Source organism: Apis cerana, linkage group LG13 (assembly GCF_029169275.1).
Source record: "Apis cerana isolate GH-2021 linkage group LG13, AcerK_1.0, whole genome shotgun sequence".
Classification (NCBI taxonomy): domain Eukaryota; kingdom Metazoa; phylum Arthropoda; class Insecta; order Hymenoptera; family Apidae; genus Apis; species Apis cerana.
In genome coordinates this window covers 1,222,651-1,249,433 of record NC_083864.1, presented here as the reverse complement: position 1 = coordinate 1,249,433, position 26,783 = coordinate 1,222,651, and the positions used below count along the sequence as shown (strand labels likewise).

Here is a 26,783-nt window from a genome sequence, read left to right as displayed (position 1 = left end):
TATAGTTCGTATAGTTTCACATTCGAATAAATGCATAATCAAATGCATAAATGTATAAATCAAAATTATACTGCTAGACAAAATAATGATATTTTATGATTTTTAATGTTTCTTTAAACTAATATATAAAATATATATTAAATATATTAAATTTTATATAAAATGTGCCTTAATAATAATAATAGAAAATCAATCGCAATAATATTTTTTTTATAAATTTTAGTCATTTATTTAGAAAATGGATTTAAAAAAAATAAGACGGATACGAAAATAACAAATTATATAGATTTTGTTGTTTCAGAATGGATTTCTTATGTATTTTCATATACTAAATTTGAATCTAATTTTAAAAATTACAATAATAGTATAATTAGTATAACCAACAGATGATATTCTTTATTCTATATGCAAGAATGAAACTTTATTTTCAAAAATGAATTTAAAAAATCATTAAATACTCATCAATAACTCAATTTTTAAAATATGAAACTTCTGTCTCTATTCATATTTGTATTATTAAATATGAATAAGTTAATAACAATTTGCTTCTATTTTATTATTGTTATTTTATTTCTATCATGTCGATTTGTATTATTGCTTCTTTCATTTTGTAATTTTTAATTTGAATAGTTTCGTAATTAAGATTGGTATCTATTTTTTAAAAATATCATATACCATCAATACCATTTCATGTAACAAATGTTTGAAACATTAATTATATTGTTATATAAACAATTCTTTTCATTGAATTAAGCTGTTATATACTTTTTTCAATTATGTATTTGAATTAAATTTAAATTACGTATTTTTCAAATTTTTTAAATCAAATTATTAATATTTCTTTTTAATTCTTTAACACAATTATTATTTTTGAAATATTATCATTTTTTAGATTCAAAAAAATCTCATAAAAAAATTCGAAAATTTAGATTTCTTATAGTACTTATAGTAACTTATAGTACTACTGTTACTAAATTTAATAAATTATGATATTGTTTATGTTTATTGATATATAAGGATCTAATAACAAATTTTCAAACTTTAATCGAACAAAATAATTAAAAAATATTATTTTCTTTTAATTTATTTATATCTATTTTATTAATAAAAACTATTTGAATAAATAGTTATTTATTAATAGTTTATTACTTCTATTTAATTTTATTGTTATTTATTTTTAATTTTTTTAATAAGATATTCCTCATTTATGCCTATGCTAGTGCATAGTCATAAAGAACATTCTTCTTATTAATATTGTAATAATATAATTTTGAAAATTTAATAAAATATCTATTCATCTAGAATATTTATTTTCATTATTTTTTTTAAATAAATTTTTTTAAATCATATTTTTAACTTTGTAAAATAAAAAAAATATTTTCTTAAATAAATATTAAATTTAGTAAAATTTATCCAAAAGTAAAAAAAATTTGAAATTTTTACTTTTTTAAATATTTTATTATTTGTTTTTATTATCTTCAAATAATAAATTTTGTTGAATTATTTAATTAATGAAAATAAAAAGAAATCGATTTTTGCACATCTGATTTCAAAAAAAATAATTTATAATATTTTATATGCATCTAATAATAACAGAACGAATAAATCAATATTTTTATAAATATATAAAAAAATAAATTACACCATATGTATATATGCATGATGTTGAATGATTGCTATTTTAAACCCCACTACTTTTACATGATATCAAGTACAGAATACCGTAGAGTTATACCGTTCAGTGAAGTGAATGAGATCGTAAAGTAGAAAATTTTACTTTTAGAAGGCTAATTAAGATTCTCAATAAAATAATTTCTTTTATATTTTATTGTTGTAATTAAACTAAAACTTGCTCTAAACATGCGATTTTTTAGTAATTATTGCAGAAGTAATAATCGTTTGAATGGTAAAACTGTTGTGATAACAGGTGCAAATTGTGGAATTGGAAAAGAAACAGCCAGAGATTTATACAAAAGAGGTAAGAATATATTATTTATATTAATAATATTTTTATATATAAAATATTTTTAAATATTTTATACATAATTACATTATCATACATATCATTATATAATCCATTTTAGATATTTCACATGATATATATTTACAATTTTATTTTACATATCATTTTTATATTTTATTTTAAATTATCTTTATATTATATTATGCATACATGCATATATTATTATTTTTTTTTAAAATAAAGATTTATTTAACTGACATTAAATCAAATATGATTAAATGAAATTATTTATATATTTAATATAATTATGATATAAACATATTGTATAATTTGTATATTACATATAATATATTATATATATATTACATAAATTATAAAATTAAACAAAGTATAGCATAATGTATGATTATTTTATATTGCATTACTATTATCATACTATTATTGAGTCATAAACGTAGAAAAAAGATATGTCTTCAATATTATAGATTTAAAATAATAATTATTTCATTAAATATATATTTTACATTTTATACTTACATTAACAATTTATTATAATTATATAACATACATTAAATCAGTAGAGAATCTAAAATCATTATGAACGTTAAAATGTATATCATTTTTAAATATTGCTACATTTAATAAATCAATTATATGATGATCTACATTTTCTCAATTTGTTAATATATTTTATTTATTAACAATTTATTATTCAAAATATTTATATACATTATATATTTATTTATTATTGTTACACATATATACATATATATAAATAAATAATATAGATACTATTGAAATATTAATAGAAATTGTCGATATACATTTTATATTGATATATCAATTGTTAATATACTTTTTTCAATATATTTTGATATTTATAAAAATTTATTTATATATATATAATATCAATATATATATATAATATCAAATATATTCATGTACTTACATTAATTACTTACACTATTATATTAAAATAGGTTAGGAAAAGATTATTTGTTTTAATACTTTATAATGTAATTATTGTGAAATTATTAAATCAATTTTTGCAATAATAAAATATAATTATTTTATTTGTCGTTATTGTAAATCTATAAAATGAAAAAAGAGAAAATAAAGTGATTAATAATAAAAGTGATATATAAGCAATGCCACAAAAATTTCCATTTTAATACAGGTAACTTTTTTTGTATATATACATGTTTAATAATATATCATTCAAAATACTATATAAAGTAATTCATTAAAAATTGTTTTATTATCAAATTAGTTTATTATAACATAAATATTGATAATAATACATTCAATTATGTCTCTTGGATATATTTTTTATCTTTTTAGCTTATTTTGAAAATGTTTATATTTAATTATATTTTCATGATAATATTTTTATAATATATTATAGCTTATGTTTCTATTTTTTTATATAATAAATAAAAAATTTTAGATTAAATGATTAGAGTTAAATGATTCATTTTATATAAATAATTTTATGTTTTTGTCGAAATATAATTATTTAAAATGTCATATGCTATATTTAAACAGATAAGATAATATAGGTCAATCGATTATGCCAATCGATTTAAAACAACATGGTTGACACACTTGTAATTTAAAATACGAGAAAATGTTTAGCTGGATAGAATCATTGTATCTGAATCAACAATCTATAAATAAATCTTAGTTAGTAAATTTTACTGTAAATATTTATTACATACACATTTTTGAATAAATTTCATAATGAAAATCGATATTTTTATATAAATTAATTTCTTTTATATAAATTATATGAAATCTATTGAAAATAAGAAAAAAAAATCTATCAAAAATTTAAAAAAACAAAAATTAAAGCTTTATGATAAAAATTTGACATAAATTTTTTATTTATTATTTGAAAATAGAAATATATATATATAACAAAAATTAAATGAATACTAAACGATATAATAAAAACAGAATTGTGCAAAATTAAATTAAAAAAATACATACAAAAGCATAACTATAAAACAAAGAGAAAAAATCTAATAGTAAGAATATCATTAATTGTATATAATAATATGTTATCTTTATATAAAATAATTCATTACTAGTAATTTTATAAATTATAAATTATATATATAGACTTATTATTTATAATTTTACAATATTCTATGAAATAAAATAATGATATGATTATTATTTGTAATATTATTTGTAAATGATATAATTTATTATTTGTAAAATTGACTTTTATAAAATTCTATTTATTATATTATTAAACATTATATTATTGATATAATATAGCTAATAGAATTTATTAGTGTTGTTATTTAATTAATTATAGTAATTATACTATTTTACTAATATATTATATATTAATACTATTATTCAAAGACTAATTTGTAAATGAGAATTTGAAAAAATATTGACAGAAATAGAAAATTGAAAAATAGCGAAAAATATTATATTATATATAATATCTTTTTTCAAAATTTTAAATTATATCATTGAAATTTAATGAATATTATTTATATATAATATAATTTCTTATTATCATTTAGTACATTAACTATTAAAAAAATTTAATATAAATTATATTAAATATTAATAAAAAACAATAAATAAAAATAATTATAAAAAAATATTATAATTTTAATGTTTTATTATATATATATTTTTTTTGTAAATTGTTATAGATAATTATATTAATCAGATACTTATATTTGTGACATTGTCAATTATTATAAATAATGATGATAATGATATTTCTTACATGATCACTTAAAGAAAATGTGATAAAGATTATTAAAAATATAATAAAAACATATATATTAAAAATATTTAGAAATATTTAGAAATTTTCTATTAGAATTAGATATAATTTTTTAATTTTTTATTCAATCATTTTAAAGCAAAATTATAGAAGAATTTCAAAATTTGTTAAAATTTATATTGGATTTTTATAAATATAAAATAATAAAACTAATTAGTTATGAAAAGTAAATAGAAGAATTATGTAGAAATTTAGTTAGTTAAATATGTTATTATTATTATCTTAAAAAAAATGTATTTTATATGCATCAATCTAATATATTTTATTTTCAACATAAACAGAATTTCAAACTCTATGTCAATAGTTTTTACACAATTTACCTATTATTTATATTTTTATAATTAGCAGATTTAAATTTAAATAATGTAATTTAAATATATGTTAAAATATTCTTAAGTGAAAAAGTCTAAAAAGATTTTGAAAAAGAAATGAAGTAAGATATAAAATAAATCTTATTAATGTAATATATTTTACTTTTATAAGTAGAGCATTTATTATTTTTTACATTTATTAAGCTATTTTTGATGCAAAAAGTAATTTTATTAAAAATTTAAAATATTAGTTATTATATTAATAATGATCATTGGTAATATACAGAAATTTTTGTTATAGATATATATAGATATACATATTATTACATATTTGTAATAATAACAGTAAATATAAATTTTTATTATTTTACTTATTTGTTTTGAAAAACATATAAGAAAAATTTTGAAATAATTCTTAAATGAGACTATTGCTTTCTTTTTCTTATTTATATCATTATAAAATTATAATGTTTTTAAAATATATTTAAAAATTAAATATTTATAAAAAAATATTTAAATATTAATTATATAATTTATAAAAGATATATTATTGAATCAATAAACTTTTATTAAAAATTGATTACATTGAAGATGATTAATATAAGTAAAAAGAACAAGAAATACTTCAAAACTTATATTAAAAAATAAATTTATTATTATATATTGTATATAATTTATTGTAATAAAATACTGTAATATTTTATAAGATTAAATTTTAATTTATAAGATTAAATATAAAAATTTTTGTATATATTATTAAAACATGAAATTTATTTTAATTAGATATCAGAGAAAAGTTATTAATTATAATTAAAATAATATTAAAAAATTGCTAAATTAAAATTATAAAAATCATATGTAATTTTTTTTTAAATTAAACTATACACAATGAATGATAAAAATTATTAAAATAAGAATATTAAAAAGTTTTATAAATATTTAAATATTGTCATTTAATTTAGATTGTTTTTTTATTGATATAAGTAATATATATTTATATATTAATAAGAATGAAAATATTTTTTTTCTACTTGTACTAAATGAATTTTTGTTTTTGACTTTATTAAATATATTGTAAATCTTTAAAATCATTTCATGTACAGATCTCTTGATGTATAATTCTTTATAATTTAACAATTCTATAGTCTGAATTGCCATTAATAAAATATGTTATAGTATACATAAAAAGATGAAAAAATTTATTGGAAAACTTTTGTCCTTTCTCTTCATATTATATAATAAATATATCAAAATACACAAAAGAATTTTAATGTATCAATTTTATAATTATTTATATTAAATACATATATGTATATGAACTCTGAATTGATAACTAAATAATATAATAATAAATATAATAATATTTACTCAAAATATAAATACAAAAAATTATTAATTATTTAAATATTTATATATTTTAGATAAATTATATTAAGAATTTTAGTTCGGATATCATTTTTAATTATAGTATAATGCATTATTTCTATAAAAAAGTAATAACTTTTAAAAATTGTTTTGAAAATCAAAAACATGAAGAATTTAAATTTATACTTTAAAATTCAAAATGTATTATATATTATATATTATTATATATTAATATTATATATTATATATTATAATATATAATATATATAATAATAAATATATTTATATATATGACATATTATTTATTATATATTATTTAATACGAAAAATAAATGAATCTAATTAAGTAATTTAAGAAATCTATTAAATTTTAATGAATATGAAATATATATGAATATAAATAAAATACGAATATAATATAAATATTATTGTATAGTAATAAGAAGATATATATATATATGATTTATTATTTTTATTATTTTTATTATATATTTAATAAAAAAAATTAATTTAATTATGTAATGTATCAACAAAAAGAAAAATAACTTTTTATAAATTTACATTTTATTACAACTTTTTATCACATAAACTATTAAATAATATAAAAAGATTGATAAGATACAAATAAAATCAAAATTTTATCATTATTAACTTCAACATGTTTCTGGAATTTTTTGTATATAGTAATAGAATTATTACAAAGTTTGCTAATAAAATTCTATTTTAAAACCAAAGTTCATATGCTAATAAAGCATAATGATTTACTTATCACTGAGTTTTATTCGTTTAAGATTATAAAGTTCAAGAGTTCGAAAAATTCTAAGATGTAAAGTTCTGATGTTGAAAAATTCTCAAATCAAAACGCTCGTATCCTTTAAAATCCTCTCTATGCTTATTTCGCGCAGGGAAAAAAAAGTGTAATTATGATTGTTATCTGCAGTATGACCGTGTGATCTTGAATTTTTTCTGATGTTGTCTGGCACATTATTACAATATAAAATATATAATAAATCTGAAATATTTATTATTCACTCATAGATGACATAGCAAAAAAGATTTATTCGCGCTTGATTTAAGACGTTTTATTAACAATCCTGATGCCACATATATAGTACTTTGAAAAGCTATAATTTGAATATGTAAAATCGTAAAAATTCTTTTATTTATAAAATTATGTTAAGATAATTATCTAAATTGGAAATTTAAATATTTTCGAAACTATTAATTATTTTAATAAAATATTAATATATCTAGCTTATTCCTATATATAATTATTATCTTAACTTGAATATAAAATTATTTGTAATTAATTATTTATAATTATTATTTATAAATTAAATTACTGTTACAAATCATAATTAATCTACACATATAAAAAAAATAAAAAAATTTTTATATTATATTAATATGTTATATTAATATTTTTTAAATATTCTGAATTCTATGCTTATACAGTGAAGTTTAGATATAGATCATTGAGATTTTATTGTTTCTCTCTGTCATAATCAATGTAACAAATTTATGTTAGAAACAAAAATGTATGTGAAAATAAGTATTTTTTTTAATATCAATTAGACTCATATTTCTTCCGCGAAATTTTTTCCCATTTATCTTTTATACATATTGTATTTATTTTATAAGTTTATTATATTTATGAATGTATTGTTTTTTTTTAATTTATTCTACTTCATATTAGAATTTATAATGGAATGATTCTTGATTTCTAAATCTCATGAAATTTACGTAATTAATAATTATTATATTTAACTGATAATTACTGATTTAAAACAGAAAAACTTTAAAAGTTTATTATTATTGTAGACATAATTCTATACATATATTTGAGGGTACAAATTTATTAATTAATTTTAAAAAATAATTTTTCAATTATTTTAAGTTACTAAAATAATATGTATTAGACAATATTAGTAATAATTTATATATGTATAATTAGTAATAATTTATATATGTAAAAAAAATTTTGATATTCGAAATTTTTTTTTATTTTTATATTTTTTAATAAATGATAAATGTGATGCATTTTCTTTTCATATTATTTTTATTATTAATATTATTTTATATTATTTTTTTATATTATTAATATATATAAATATACTTTATTACTATTTCTTTTACTATATAAACTGCTTTTGTTAATAAATAAAATTTTTACATTTCTTTGTAATTCTTGGAAATACTTTTTCAGATTAATTAAGTATACATTTAATATTAATTTAATATGTTAATTTATTATATATTATTTATGGAAAAATATATTTTTTGGAGAATCGATTTCAAAGATCAAAATAAATATAAAAATTACAGAAATGTCCGTTAAGATTTATTTATTACATTAATATTTAAAAATTTAAATTTAGTAAAAATAATTTAAAATTGTATTAAATGAAATGAAATAAAAATAAAGTCATCTCTCTCTCTTTATTAGATTACTATTTCACTTTGTTATCGTTTTATTTTGTTTAATATAAATTTAAAATACTTAATTTAAAATACTGATGATTAAACTTCAATCGAAATTTTTGTTTTATGTTATAGAATCAATCTTTCAAAAGAATTCTTTAAATATACTATTATTTTATATAATAATATATAATATATAAAATAGAATAAATAAAATGTTTTTTTTTAAATTTATATTAATATAATCATTGTTTTTTAATTAAATTAAATGATTAATAGATTCCATAATATAGAATGCAATAAATTCTTTTGCAATGTATTATTTGAAATTTAAAAAATATAGTAGTTTAAAAATACGATTTCAATAGAACATGAAACGAATGTTATTGATTGTATATATTCAGTTTCAATGATGCTAAATCTTGTTAAAATGAGGATAATCTATTAATGAAAAGTAAATAAAAGTAAAGTTTATGAATGAATCTGTTTGAGAATATTGTTGAAAATTTGATCGATTTTTTTCTGTTGAAATTGATTTATTCTCTTCTCTCGTTGCTTATTCTCGTTAGCATGTCTTATCGCAGCATCTTTGATTAATAACTTTTGAAAAATCAAGAAACAAATTGATCATGTCTATCCCTTCTGCACGAAATTTCGTTGAATTCTTAATGGAAGTGATGATGTTTATAATGAAATCCGTAATATCTCGAAGCCGTTTTTTGGGCAAGAATTTCATTCAAAGAGATTGTCACAAATTATTTCCGAATTATTCTTCAGAGAAAATATATGTTTATGATATATCTGCCGTCATTGAGTATAGAAAAAAAATCTAATTTATTGTTAAAAACTTTTATTTTTTACAAAAATAGCTTCGTATGCTTGTATTATAAATCAGCACTTGTATGTTTCATTAAGATTTTGAGACTGAATGATCTGGAATATGCTGATATATTGTTACGATACAACAGTTTTAATTAGTAGTTTGAATAACTATAACTATTATAGATAAAATAAATTTTTATTATATTTGCAAATTTAAGAATGATATAATCTATTAATATAATATATAATTTCCGAAGATATAAAAGAACTTTGTACTGATATTATTATATTTTTTATATATAAATTACATATTATTACATTATATAAGTTACAACATTAATCTATGTGCACAAAATAATTTCATTAAATTATAATTTCTAATTCATGATTAATTTTTCTTACGAAGGAATATTATATTTACTTAGTAAAGTAATAGTATTTAAGAGAGAATATATTAATGACAAATCAAATAATTTTGAAAGTCCAATGAAATTTGTTTTTTTGTAAAATGTTTTTGTACAGCTATTTCGTTTTTCCATATACGATCATACTATACGATCATACTATGACGTGCATGATGCAACAAGTTACATAATTCTTATTTGTGTATTTCATCCATTATCTACGTAAAAAAATAAAAAAATTTAATAAAATATTTATTTATAAACTTTTTTTTATTCCTATTTGTGAATCCAATGTTTATTAAATAAAATAAAAGACAGAAGTACATAACATAAATTTTCTTATTTTGAAAATTCCATAACACAACAAAGCTATATTTATTACAAACAAAAAATATTTTATTTTTTTATCGTTACATAGTTATTTAAACTATTGATTATAATTTTTTTTTAATTGTATAAATAATTAACTACTGTTTTACAATGATAATTCTTGAAAAGAAATAATCTTTATCTAAAAAAACTTTTTTGTATTTCTTATTTCTTTTTTTTTGTATTTCTATAATTTGCCAATTATAACATAAAATCGAAAATAACCGTGTATTTAAGAATTGATTTTATCTTCTTAAAGTAATTTTAATAATAAAAATAAATACTTATTTTTTTATATTTATAATTCTATCCTTTTATAAAAAAGTAATTTCATGATACGTATTATTTTATTTCCGTTTCGTTTTATAAAAATTAAATCGTTTATATATTAACTTTTCATCTGTAAAATTGATACTTTAAAGATATTATATATGAATTAATATCTTATACATACACATATTTTACATTTTACATATAAGTGTCTTTATTTAAATATCATCTATTATGAAATCAGATATATATGAATAATTTAAATAAATTTATATCATTTGTATAAATAAACTGTGAAATATAGTATTGATCTTTGCAATCTTGTAATTTATAATAATATTTCTCAACATTTATATATTTATTTATAATATAATATATTTATATATTTATTATATAAATATTTATAATAATATATAATAATATCATAATTCAAATATTTATAATATAAATTTTTCAAAAATCTAATAAGTATTAACTAATATTGAATCATGTATTTTATATAAATAAATAAAATTATATTTGTATATATTTGAGAAGAGTTCGAATGCGTCTTGAAAGATTTAAAATTTCGAACTGTATCTTCAGCTGTATGAATTCATATTAAAAATTTAACACGATTTATAAAGGGGGAATATTAATATATATTAGTGTATATTTTGGGTTTGATATATTTTAATTTTTAAGTTTATAAAATAGCTTCTAATTAGAATAATAAAATATTATAAAAGATATAATAGGTATTTAAATAATTTTTTATGTTATATACTTTTATATTAGTTTTTTGTATTAAATCAATAGAAATATTTCAAAATATAAATATCATTACTGTTAATCTATTTTAATAAAATAATATAAATTGCGCTTTATAAAATGTTAACTCCAATCCGTTCCTGGAACTATGGTATATAATAATAAAATTACAAAGATTTCTGTTCAAATTCTATTATAAGATGATCAAAATTCATATATTAATGAAGGTTTAGATTATCACTAAATTCACAAAGTTTTAAAATTCTGATTTTAAAGGTTCTGATTTCTTAGGTCTAAATAGTTCTGAAGTTCAAAAAATTGCGATATTGAAAAAGTTCTGAGATTCTAAAGTTTTTCCAAAATACTCGTATACTTTTTAAAGACTCCTTCATGATCATCTAGTGAGATAGCGAGTAAAGTGCATAAGCGATTAATAGCTTCACGGTTGAGCGATATTCCTATAATCTAAAAAAAATTCCAGAATGAAACTGAGAGGCTAGCTTAGCAACAAAATCCACTGTTCCTAAGATATTGAAAAGTGTTTGTAATAATTCTTCTCAAGGATGATACTAATTATCGTTGAGACTGGCGTGACTGAAAAATATTTTAAATTCCAAGACTATATTCACACTTTAATCATACCGAAGTATTTCTAATAAATATATAATTTTAAAAGTTCTTTTTTTAAAAATAACATTATTTTCATTTTTTTAAAAATAACATTATTTTCAGGATTTGTATCATCTGTTTAATATCTAAATATAAGATTTAATTTATAATCGAAAGTTTCATATTAAAACTAAATTATTTATTAGTTTATTGATGTTATAATATCAATATGAATTTATAGATTAAGTATTCCTTTATTAATTTTGATTTTTAAATATTTTGTAAAAATTGACATTTTAACAACTTTCTCCTCTTATGAAAATGTCAATTTTCTTAGTTTTCTTAGTTGGAACAACATAAAAAATTGTCGCTATAATATATGATATATAAATGGATATATTTTTGTAGTAATAGATGTATATATTTGACAATATTAGTATATAATGTATAGTATTGTGTTCAAACATATACATCTATTTATTTTATCTGAAACAAAATTACTTATATTGTGAGACTATCAATTTATAAAGAAAAAATTGTAAAGAAAGAGAAATAAAAAGATAATATATGCATAATTTTATTTATGAATATATTTATTTACAATATTTGCACAATTTTACTTTTGCTCGAACAAAATATATTAAATTAAACAAATATATTTATTGAAAACTTAACTTAAAAATTAACTTCAATAAAAAAAAACAAAATTAATATATTTTGACTTTAAATTTTATTGTTTTACAATCAAATTTGCATTATAATGCATAAGAAAAAAGATGAATTATAAATAATTATAAATTATATACTCATATATATACATTTTATTATATTTATTATTATATTTATTAGTTTATAAATTTAAAAACATTAATTTTATTTTTATTAAAATTTCTTTTTATTATTTGACTAATTTTAAAAGTAGAATAAATTATTTTAGAATAATTTTAAAGTTATTAAAAGTTATAAATAAATCATATTTATATTTTTATCAAATTATATTTATAATACATAGAGATAATATAAATATAATATATTTTTATGGCTATATTTTAATGGAAATTAAAAAAATTAAAAAAAATTTGTATTTTATTGAAAACTATTACAATCTTATTTACATCTTAATATCAATCTTAAATACAATCTTTGTTAGAATTTTATTAGAATTGAATTTTATGTAAATATTTATGTTTAAAATTTATGTTTAATAATTTTATGCAATATTTATGTTTAAAAATTATAGATTATTTATTAAATTATTATTAAATTAACTTTATTAAATAAATTTTTATTTTATTTATTTATTTTATTTTGCACAATTGATTGTGTCAATGATCGTAATATTTTTATTACTTTTTTTTTTATTTTCGAAGTGAAAAAAAACGCAGATATATATGAAAAACATTCTGTATAAAGTATGGAAAATTCAACAAATGATTTTATTCATTAAATATTTAAATATTTAATAAAAAAATAAAACTTTTGCATATAATTATTTTAATTATTATTCTTATACTGATGAAAATAATATGATCTTTTTTTTTCAGGTGGCCGAGTAATTTTAGCATGTCGTGATATTAATAAAGCAAAAGAAGCAGTGAATGATATAAAGGAAAATGTTTCAAAGTATTTGAAAATTTTTTTATTTTAGAAATTTAATATAATTTAATATATTATATATATTATAGAAATTTAATATATTTTTTATAATTATATATTTTTTTAATTACATTATTTAACATCTAATTTTGTAACGAAGATTACAAAATCGAAGATTATAAAGCAATATATTATAAAGCAAAAATTATATAATTAAAAATTTATATAATTTTTAATATTTTTTATATTATTATATTAAAAAAAATTAAAATTTATCGAATAGTATATGTGAATAGTATAATTAATTTTTTTTTATTATTATTTGAAATATAAAAAATATATCTTTTATAAAAATATATTTGTATTATATATAAGAATATTATAAATTATTTATATATATAATATATATTTATTTAATTATTTATATATATATATAAATTATAATAAATAATATAAAAAATAATATATATAAATAACAAATATTAATTTGTATACAACTGCGTTCAAATCAAACATTAATTGAAACCGTGATAAAATAATTTTTTTGTAATGTTTATAAATAGAAAAATGATTTAAAATGATTGAAATAGATGACACAACAATATACAAATTTTAAAATTAATTGTAAAATAAATCAATGAAAATTTAAGATTCTTTTATTCATATTAAAATGTTTATACAATTCAATGTTTTTATTATGATACTGTAATATTAAGTTTAAAATTAAGAAGAGATAAATATTTTATGATTCAATATTAAAAGATTTCAGTGATATAATATCGATATAATATAAATTTTGTAAAATAATTTTTGATATTTTTTGATATTTGAAAATATGAGAGAAAACTATTAATATATATATTAGTATAAAAATATTTTAATTTTCTATATATTATTTTTTATAAATAATATATATAATAATATATAATAATATTAAAAAAATATATTATATATAATTTTCCAATATATTATTTTATTTTTTAATATAATTCAATATTAATATCTCTTAAATTATTTTTCAAAATTTTAAAAACAATATTGCTATTTTTTTTCAAATCTTCTATATATAAATATAAATTTCATAAAATTATGATTAAAATATTGTTCCGTGTTTGCAATATGTTACTTTAATTTTTGTTACTCTTGAGATATGAAATTTCCGATAATAAAATTTACGAATAGGAAAAAGATCATTTGAGTCGAGTCATTAAAAACATTTTTCAGATGGAATCTTTACAATTTTAACTAAATTGCATTCAATAGTTAAGAATTTCTTTATTACTATTTTCAGTGGATTTTCATTATATACTGAAACATAAATCAATTTAAAGTTTTTAAAATTGTACATTTCTGTGCATTCATAAATTCTGACAGCGAATTTATTATTTTAAACAAGAAATTTAAGAAAAATGATTTTTTTTTAAAAACATACTAAAAAGTATTTATTATTATTGCAAAATATTATCTTGTGTTTATTAATAGTTATATAATGCATTATAATTTATAATGCATTATAATTTAAAAATTTCGAATAATTTTACTGAATACTAAATATTAATAAGTTTAAATATTGATTTTTGATATTATATATGATATTATATAGAAATTGTTTATTTTTTTTCATATAATTATAATATTTTTTTACAGCTGTTCTTTCTAGTACTCTTGGAATAAATAAATTTTTAGAGTAAAAAAAAGAAAATAAAGAAATATATGAAAGTTTTCAAATACGACATGGAAAAATCGCAAATTAAAATCAGATACAACTGACTAGAAACTTGAACTATAAATTTCCGAGCAATAAATACTTAAGAATTTGTCTTCGAATGCTATAGCTAATTCACTTGATTTGAAAAATATCTTAATAACATCTTCAATTTTAGATATTGTTTAGTTGTCTTTAATTTTTCAAAAGAACAATTATTAATATTTGCGTATATTAATAATGCATGTATACACTTAAATGTCAAAATCTCTATAGAATTATAATAATAATCATATAAAATTGAATAGAATATATATTAACATATTTTTAAAAATTACAAAAAATCTAATTATTGAATATGATTAATATTGTATCAATAATTCTAAAATGTAAAAATATGTATATGTTTCATAGAAAATATTTATAAATCATTTTTTTTTCCTCGTGTTTATGATTATATATTTTAAATTTAAATTTAAATTTTATTGTTCAAATAAAAAAGTTATATTGAAAACTCAATTGTTTCTTAATATTTTAATATCCTGATGAATTATTATTATTATTAGTTTTTATATCGCATTTTCTCAATATTTTCTTTAGTTTATAATTTGCTTTTTAAATATTCTTATTCAATTTTTATGTATACTTCATAATAGAAGTATGTTAATTCTTTAATAAATTACTTAACAAAATTAAATTTAACATATCAAATAATTCAACAGAAATCTGAAATTTTCAAGAAAATTTGTGAGTCCTTAAGAAAAAGATATCAAGTATATGGAAATGAAAAGAAGATATATGAAATATGTTTTTAAATATTGAAAAACCAATAGTGAACTATAATGTTAACATAAAATAAAAAATGATATATTATATCAATTTAAAATTTTCATATTAAATGATGTTAGAAAAATTAATATTTTAAGATATAAAATATTTTGCAAATGAGTTTTATAAGAATAAAAACAGTGTCTTTCATGTTTTATACAAAATAAAAAAAAAGTTTTAGATAAAAATTATTAGATTTGATAATATCTTTCAGAATATTATGTTTCGAAAAATTAACATGCACTTAAAAAAATTAAATCAGCATCTTTTTCATTTTTAAAAAACTCATTCTCACAATATTTTACATTAAAATATTAATCATTTTACATTATTTAAAACCTTCAAATCAATATCTTTAATAGTTTTAAAAAAAATTATTAAACTATTTAAACAAAAAACAGCTTGTAACTTTATTTATTCTATTCTGTATAGAAATAAAAATCGAGGTAAATAACATTTATTTTTTTCGAAATTACTAGTAGATATCGGTATAATTTTTCTAAAATTAAATAAGTTCAAGTTTAATAATATTTATTTGAAATATTTTTTCTACTCTGTATAATTAAAGAATTAGAAAGTTAAGAAAGTTAAATATTTTACTAATAAAAGAATATAAAAGAAAAAAGAAATTTTTGCATATTTTCAATGATATATATATATATATATATATATATATATATATATATATACTAATAAAATTAAGAAATATATTATTTGGAAATTATTTTTTGAGTAAAATATATTTATTTTGCTTATTGGATATTTGATGTAATGCCATAAATATTCAAAACATTGACTTAATCATTTGATTACATTACATTCTCTTCTATGAATTAATTATTTATATTCTAATTAACGATTAATTAATAAATTTTAATTAATAATTAAAGAAAAATATTTTGAATTATTATTGTATCAAAATTTTTTTATTAGCAAATAATAACACATGATTTTTTAAGATATAACAATATATAAATCTGTTTATTTTCTTTTATTTGAATTAGATTAGAATTAATATAGATTAGAAACATCTAGTAATTTAGTAATTTAGTAATCTAATAATTTAAAATAATATTATATTATATTATATTATTATCGCCAAATTTTTTATTGATTTCAAATATCAAATTCTTTTCTCTATATCTTTTTATGTACGTAAAAATTATAATTTCTTATTATAATTTTTTTGATTATATGTAAAAAATGTTTCAAATAATGTTATTGTTTATTGTTTATTGTTAATTATGTTAAATTTCGATCGTAGTTATTTAAATAATAAGAAATTAATATGGAATTAAAGAAAAAAAAAAGATAAACTCTTCATCTTTAAATTCATCTTAAAAAATTTGTTTACTCTAATTCATTCTAATGATTAATTCCTATATATCATTTAATTTAAAAAAGAATTATATCAATATTTATAAATTATGAAAAAAAAAAGTTTGTAACATTTTATCTGCTGTATTCTTCACGAGTATACTATATGCTATATATGTGCTTATAGTATACTATAAATTCAAAATATTATTTAGAAAGTTCATAACAAAATTTGAGAAAAATTTATAGACAATATATTTTTAGAATTAATATTATGTCATAATTCTTAAATATTTATTGAGAAACTGTATGCTATTTTTCTAACTTGACGTTTTGTCTTTTTCAAATAAATGTTTGAAAAAAACAATTGTTAGAAAAATTCTTTCATTAAAATTATTATAATAATTTATTAAAGTTTATTTTAAAAAATTAAAAAAATTTTTTTTTAAAAACTACTAAAATTTATATTAATAATAAAATTATTAAATATAAATTATTGTATAAAAATGATTCCAAAATTATTTAATTGCAAATTCATGACAAAAAATATATTCTTCTTTTCTTTTCTGTTTTTTTTTTACCATTACTATGTTACAATAAATAATAGAATAGATTCAGATAAAACAGTATATCTGAAATTCAATATCTTTCTTTTGCTATTTATTGATAAACCTTATTTTAAAATATAATTTTATTGAGATATAATTTATTGTCTGAGATTTATTCAGATATTTTTTATTGTCTAATTTAAAAGTTTTCGAGCTTCTTAGTTCTTGATTACTTTAATTTATTGATTTATCGATTATTGATTATAAATATTATATTTTATTATTTATTTGAAGTTTTTAATAAATTTTCTTTCATTCATTAAATAAGTCTCATTAAATACATTAAATATAATAAAAATAATCAAATCGAAATTTTTTGAATAATAAATAATCACTTAATAAATAATCATATTTATAATACATACAATTTCAGAACTCAAGAAAATAATCTTGAAGAAGAATTAGGAGAATTAGAAATTTGTCACTTGAATCTCAATAATCTTGCAAATATCAAGAAATGTGCGCAACATCTATTATCAACCGAATCGAATATTCATATATTGATTAATAATGCAGGAGTATTTTTACATCCATTTGAAAAAACAAAAGATGGTTTTGAAACTCATTTTCAAGTTAATCATCTGGGACACTTTCTATTAACACTTCTATTGTTACCGAAAATAGAAGAATCTGGGCCAGGATGTAGAATAATTAACGTTTCATCAGTTGCACATAAATGTGAGTTATTATAATTATTATTATTATTTGTTTTTCGTTAATTTCATGATACAAACGATTCATAATTCACAGAATTTTTAATTTATGTTCGTATTTCTATTTTCTTAAAATTTATATTTATATTTTTTAAATTCTTAAATTTCTTTTAAATTTTTTACATTTTTACGCTTTAATACTTCCAGTTTTTAAATAGCCACGAAATTGTGATTCTTCCAACAATAATGTTATGAAAAACTTCTTTTCTAAAACTAAAATTAATTGTAATGATCATGAATCCAGAATTCATGCGTTAACTTTTTTCACATGTATTATCTGAATTGAGCTTCATAAGATCATTGTTTGTCATGGTTATTAAATAAGTAATTTCCTGTGTTACTCAAGAATTTAAACCTTTGGCTAGAGTCAAGGATATAACTTTAAATTTGAGAGTAACCATTAATTTAAAAGTAATACTTTCTCGTTATGGTGTGTTTTTAATGACATAAAATTAATCACCACTCTCGCAATTTTTAAAAAATCATAAACAATCAATCTACGTCTTATCTCTACCAATTTTTCAAAAAATTTTCATAATTTTTTTTTTAAAAGATTCATTCATTTTTCAACATTACCAGTTTTTAATGCAATGTTACTGAATTCTTAATATAATTAATATAATTTCAATTAAACATAAATTACAAAACTTCAAATTGCTTTTATATATTATTTCACACTTGTTATTTACACAATCAATTAATCATTCTTACTATTTTATTTTGATTTTTCATTGATAGCAAACATAAGTATGAAAGTGACATTTGAAATTAAAACGAAGCTTTACGATTTTTTTCGACTTCACACTGAACAATCCCATCATAATTACATTAAAACATTATTATAAAATTTCATAACTATATATAATAATATATAAAATACTATATAATATATCTCCTTTTAATGAATATGTACAAATATTTCTATAAATATTAAAAATATTATAGAAGATAAAAATTATATGATATTGTATTAATATATATTGTGATAAATGTTTGATTTTAAAATTAATCTTGAATTATCTTGTAATCATATTTAAAATTTTAATAAAATCCCATATTTTTTTATCACATATTTTTCTTTTTTTATTTATGCACATAATTTTCTATCTTCTAAAACTATTGTTGAGTTATGAATTTTAAAAGTTTATATACCGCCAATATTAATATTAATACTATATATCAATGTAGTACAAGATGGAATGGATTTTATAAATCATGAAGCTATAGTATATATTTATGATAACCAATAAAATTATTTATTACAAAGTTATTTTTATATTATATTATTCATTACAAAGTTCGCTGTTAGCAAAGTTTTAATTTAAATGATCAAGAGTAAAGTTTATCTGTTAATGAAATATTGAATGACATTTTAAGAAATTCTGTCAATTTGAGCTTATACAGTTCAAGAATTCAAAGGTTAAAAAATTCGATGGTTTTACAAGTTTTCTGGTTAAAAAAGTTTTAAAAGTTATAAAGTTCAGAAATTCGAAAGATTTCAAGATTAAAAAAATTTTAATTTCTTTAAATTCTACTAAAAACTTGTGTCTTTTAAAACTTACTTTATGCTTATTTCGCAAGATTGCGGGTCTTTGATAAGGTATACAAACGGTTAATAATATCATGGACTAATCTCTTGATTGAATAACCAATCCAATTTTCCCAATCTGAGGAAAATTTCTAGAAGTAAATTAGAATCCTGTTTAAAAAGTCCACTGTTCTTAGAATTGATCCGCAAGTTTGTAATAATTTTTCTTAAGTAAAATAATGCTGATTGCCATTGAAATTGACATAGTTGGAAAATGTCATCTTAAGTCCCATTCACTATATCACATTCACTATGTTCATCATGTTCACGGCGTCATGTCAAAGCATTTTTAAAATGGATGTAATTAATTTTGGATGTAATTAAATATAGTATATAGTATTATTAATTTTAATAATTAAATATTTAAATATAGTATTAATTTTTTAATTAAATTGTATCCGAATGATATATCGATTCTTCTAATATTTGTAATATCTCTAAATTGTTTTACATTTATATATATATTATTATCATATATTATTATCCAACAATTGATATATCGCACTTTTTTTGACTAACTGAACAATTCTATTAATTCTAGATAGTAATATTTGAAAGTCCTTTTATAGCATTCTTTTAATGTTTTCTAGATGTGAATTGTTCAAAATGCCAAATGATTCTATTATCATTTTATAGAAAATGCGAGATAATAAAAACTTTTTGATGATTATTCCTGATTATCATGTACAGATAATAAAAAAATCTCTAATTTTATTCATTAAATATATATCATTACTATGTTATATATTTTTGTTATTATTTCTGTCGTGTTCGTATAAGATTATTATAGAATTTATAGATATATAAATTTTTAATCTTAAAAGTAAAAATATACTATTATTTTTCCATATTAAAATAATAATTTGAATACATTGTTTTTTGTAATAAAGTGTTTAAATATTGATTAGATTTAACTCTTCATTTTTTATAACAAAATGTATAATGTATAAAATAACATATATAAATAATAACAAATGTATAAAATAATTTCTTGAAATTTTATTTTTATTATTATTTCTAATTAATGCACACATAGATTAGGATTGAGCATGGACTGACTATTTAATGAATCTCTCTGATACAATTATACATATAATGAAACATATGTTATTGTGATATTTATTAAAAAATATTTAATTACTTATATTATTAATTAAATATATTTTTCTATTATCTATTAAAAAATTTAATTAACCTATAAAAGTTTTACTTTTATTAATTTTAATATTTATATATATTTTTTATCCTAGATGGTGATATAAATTTCGAAGATTTAAATTTAGAACATTGCTATACTCCGATAAAAGGATACTGTCAAAGTAAATTAGCTAATATTTTATTTACTAAAGAATTGAATAACAAATTACGTGGTAAGTATAGTAGAATAATAAATATAACAGAAGAATGTTTATGAATAAACATTCTTTCTAGTTTTGTAATTATCTTGATATTAAATTGATTATTTAAATATTTTGAATTCAATATTTGAAATTGTTAATAAAAAAAAAGCAAATTTTATTATAATAGTAATTATTATGTCCATTAAGATTAATGTTCCAAATTTTTATTAAATTGAATCAATATTCTTTACTTTTTCTAAGATATATATGTATATATTATATTTTATTATTTTTTATATAAAATTGTTTTTATATATAAAATATTAAAAGTTTTAAATATCAATGAAAATAAAAGAAGTATGTAAACCATTGCTGTATTTTGAAAAAGTGAAAGAACAACTTATTGATTGTTAATTATTGTGATCAGTGTTCTAGTACAATTTTTTTAAATACTGTAAATCAAATTATATTATAGGATTATGCGGAAATATTTTAATCTAATTTATTATGTATTTATGTTTGTAAATAAATTATTAAGGACAAAAGTTATATTTAACATTAAATTGATCAATAAAAAAAATTCATTAAAAAAATAAATTTCATGAATTTTATGCGTTATGTTTCTATGTTAACTAATTATAGATTAATTAGATTACAAGAAGAAACATTATTAAAGTTTCGAAAAGTTTCGAGTTCTTATATTTTATATTTTATCAATTTCGAACTTTTTGAAAAAAAAAACTCGGTTAAAAAAATTTTATGATTAATTTGTTTCTTATTATATCATATTATTATATCATATTATAATTAATAATATTATGATTAATGTCTTATTTTATATACATACAAAGATGATTATTATTTTATATTATAAAGTTATACATACATTTTGAAATCATATTTTAAGTTATTTGTAATATTTAACATGTCTGTAATATCTAACATATTTTGGATTCTCGTAATAAATTCGTGATGTATAATTTATTTTTTAATATATTTTCAGCTGCTGGAATTCAAAATATAAATGTATATTCTCTACATCCTGGAGTAGTAAAAACGGAACTTAATCGATATTTGGATGCATCTTATTTTCGAGGTGCACGACTAATATCATCGCTAATTAATCCTTTAATGAAAACTTCGGAGCAAGGTGCTCAGACAACTATATATTGTGCTGTAGATGAAAATGCAGGAAAAGAAAGTGGCCTATATTATGAGTAAATTTATTATATATACTTAATTACATGAATTTTAGACAATGAATGAGATACATATATATATATATTAAATGCGTATATTAAATAATATTTATTTGATAACGAATTAAATATTTTTATTTTTTATTTACATACGCAATGATTTAATTAATTTGAACGATCACTATAAGAGTTAATATTTTGAATTTAGATTTATTTGTTATTGATTTATGAAAAAAAATTTCATAACACTTCGCATAGCAAAAAGTTTAAATTTATAATTTTCAATATTTTTAATGTTTTAAATAAAATTTAAAAACTTGAATAAATTTTATTAATTATTAATATTTTCCACATATACTATTCTCAGAATGAAAAGAATATTAAGATTTTAAGGATTTCTTGTTCTCAATGTTTGTGCAAAAATTATTTAAATTTATTGCTCTTATTTCTTTTAAAATAAACTTCAATAACTTATATTACAATAGAGATAAAATAATGATGTCTCAGTCAGCTAGTTCGAAGAAGATTGTTTTTTGAGAGACAATAATAACAGATATTATATATGATATAAAAATTTGTTGAAATATAGAAATTCGTATGAATTTCCAAGATCCAAGATCAATTTTTTTTATTGCATTGCAAAAATAAAAAATTTTCAAAGAAATTATGGTTTGCAATTTAATTGTTTTTGAAAAAGAACATTAAAGTTTTATTAATTTTCGAATTCATTTTATTTATAATTTATAATTTAAATTTGATTAAAATATTGATTAAAAATAACATTTATTATTTGTAATATGTAATATCCCAGATCTATCATCATATATTTCATATCTTTTCTTTCTTTTATTTTCTTTTTCACAAGTCTGAAAATGATAGAATGATATTTTAGTTTTGTATCAATCATTGATTTAAATCATTTGAATTGATGCATGACAACAGGTTCCATTATATATATAAAGAATTTTAAAAATATAAATTTAATATTTTTTAAATAATGAAAAAGAAAAAGAGAAAAAAAAAGAATGAAAAAAAATATGAGATATAGAATGACAGATTTGAAAATTTTATATGCAATAATTATTTTTTTTGTTTTGCAAATAATCGAAAAACAAATTATAAATAAAATGAATTCGAAAAATAATGAAACTTTTTTTTCAAGAAAATTTTCAAAAATTCTATAAAAAATAAAATAAAATTTGATGCAACATAAAAAAATTTGATTTTGAATTTCAAGATTAAAGTCATTTTATATAAAATGATTTTTGCATAAATTTTTATTTATAGATTTAGAAGTGTAGAATGTTATGATATTCTTTACGCTTATTTTTTATACATTTTTTATAACATTGTACATATTCATAAAATTCATATGTACAAATTGTATATAAAATCGGGAATAAAAATTGCATCTACTACAATGTATAATATAATTGAAAATTAGTTTTTGAATAAGTTTCTTCATTTGCCACAATCTTTTCTCCGTTATACGAAATTAAACTTATACCTGACACATATAATCTAAAAACATGTAAGAAGAATTAATAAATTGCATAATATCAGATATTAATATCAAATATAATGACAAATGATAAAATATCGAAGAAAAATATTTAAAAAAAAAATTTATAATGTTTTTATTATAATATATAGATAACATTTATTATATATCTTATTATATTATTATGCATCTATTATAATATAGAGATAAGAAAAATAAAATAATACATGAATAAAGAATTGTTGCTTTATTCTATTTATCTATAAATAAAATATTTTTCTTAATAATTTTTTAATAAATCAATAACAAATAATTTAAAATTCATAGCATCTTTTTTATTCAGAATAAGTTGCTAAACATTCTAAGTTAAATTTTTTAATTTTTTTCTGAGATTTTTTTCTCTACAATTTATAATCTACGCATTAAAATTAATGTAATATTAATAAAAATTATTTATTCATCATGTACTTTACCTTAGTTTATTATACATATATGAAAAATTTATTATTTAATATTACAATTTATTTTTTCCTCAGCAACTGTAGAGTAGTAAATCCATCAATGAAAGCTTGTGATCCTGAATTAGCAAATCAATTATGGAAATATAGTTGTGAATTACTCGGTTTGTTATCAGACATTGGACTTAAGGAACTATCAAAAATAATAACTAAAAAAGAAATTAAGTAATAAGAAAATACTTTTACTGTAAAATTTTATATAAATGCAATTGTTACAGCAAATAACAATTTTAACAATTTTAACAATTTTAATGTTTTTTTATAATATGTCATTTATTTAATTTTGCACTAAGAAAATAAGTATTTAAGAAGCAATTTTTTGAAAATTAAATATTTTTATTCCAAATTTTAAGTAATATGATAATATTAATACTATATGAATATTTTTATTTAAAATATTCACATTATAGGATAGATTTAAACATTAAGATTATTTTTATATCTTTAAACTTATATGTCATAAAAAAAAATTAAAAACAAAGTAAAGAAATTTCAAATTATAACTAAAGTTGTAATTTATATAACTATAATAATATACATATATATATATTATTTTCTTATTTTCTTATTGCTTTAATCATAAAAATAAGCTTAAAATATATTAACTTATATTAATAATATAAAAAAAAATTTGATATGTATTAACTTATTAATAAATTTTATATTGTAAGATGTTAAATTATACATATATACATATATATATATATTTGTAAATAATAACCATATTAAAAATAAAATTTTGTTTTAATAAAATAATTTTTCTTTTATTATTTTCCATTATTTAGAGCTAATTTAGATTACTTTAGAAACTTTGCTAAATAAATTTAAAGTAACATAGAAAAAAAAATTTAATAAAAAAAATCCATCCATTTACATAATAAGATTTTAAAAATAGAATAATTATAATCTATAATTTAAAATAATATTAAGATTCGTTAGATATCTTAAAATATTTCCAGTTATAGTGAGGATTTATAAAAATATCTCGCAAATTTGAAAATTTGTATTGACTATTAATAAATACTATTAATAACTATTAATAATCTATTGTAAATATTATGACATTACTCTTGTCATTGAATTATTTATTTTATATATCTTATAAATCTTCTAATAATAAATTAATCGCGAAAGTGATTAAATTTATTATAAAAAAAAAAAAAATTGAAAGAATCGTTTTCTTATTCATATCAAGTTGTATCTTATAATTAAATATAATTAAATTAAATATAATATTTAGAACTTAAGTATAACACAATATTTTAATTATTAAAATAAATAACATATTCGAATATTTGAATACACTGTATAATAAAATAATAGTATAATAAATATAATTGTGTATTTATATATTTTAATTGCAGAGTAACTATATAAGTACAATTACATTTATTTTCTTTTAGATTTATAAATTATATTTATATTATTCTTTAAAATAAAGATATCCATTACATATATATATCATTAAAAACAAAAAAAAATTAAGTGACAAAGAGAAAGCATGTCTTATTTATTCATAACAAAAATATATATAAAAATGAAAAATATATTATTTTTAATACTTATCAGTTCAGCTATGTTTTCAATAACTTATTATTTTCATTTTTTCATAGCAGTGATTTATACAATTTTTTTATGAACATTTTGCAATTGTAATTTTTATGAAATTATATTTTATTTTTTCAAAATACTACAGCATTTCAAATCATTGACGATGTTTCCTGTTATATATTTGTTCTGATTAAACATTTTCAATTATTCAATATTTAGATTC

The 26,783-nt window shown here is 16.5% G+C and overlaps 2 protein-coding genes across 4 annotated transcripts in view; one reads left to right on the top strand and one right to left on the bottom strand.

Moving 5' to 3' along the window:
• Positions 1-26,783, bottom strand: part of LOC114577415 (cytochrome P450 302a1, mitochondrial) — a 93,677-nt gene that overhangs the window by 11,613 nt on the left and 55,281 nt on the right. The gene's annotated exons all lie outside the window — the stretch shown is intronic.
• LOC107996950 (retinol dehydrogenase 12) lies at positions 1,708-25,762 on the top strand. Of its 2 annotated transcripts, XM_062084045.1 has the most exons (6): positions 1,709-1,978; positions 13,641-13,719; positions 18,524-18,828; positions 21,702-21,821; positions 22,795-23,008; positions 25,028-25,762. In XM_062084045.1, exons 1-6 carry the CDS (start codon positions 1,861-1,863, stop codon positions 25,176-25,178), a joined length of 987 nt encoding a protein of 328 aa, XP_061940029.1. In that variant the 5' UTR covers positions 1,709-1,860; the 3' UTR covers positions 25,179-25,762. The 2 variants fall into 2 exon arrangements, with proteins under 2 accessions (XP_061940030.1, XP_061940029.1); XM_062084046.1 differs by lacking the exon at positions 21,702-21,821 and having other exon boundaries at positions 1,708-1,978.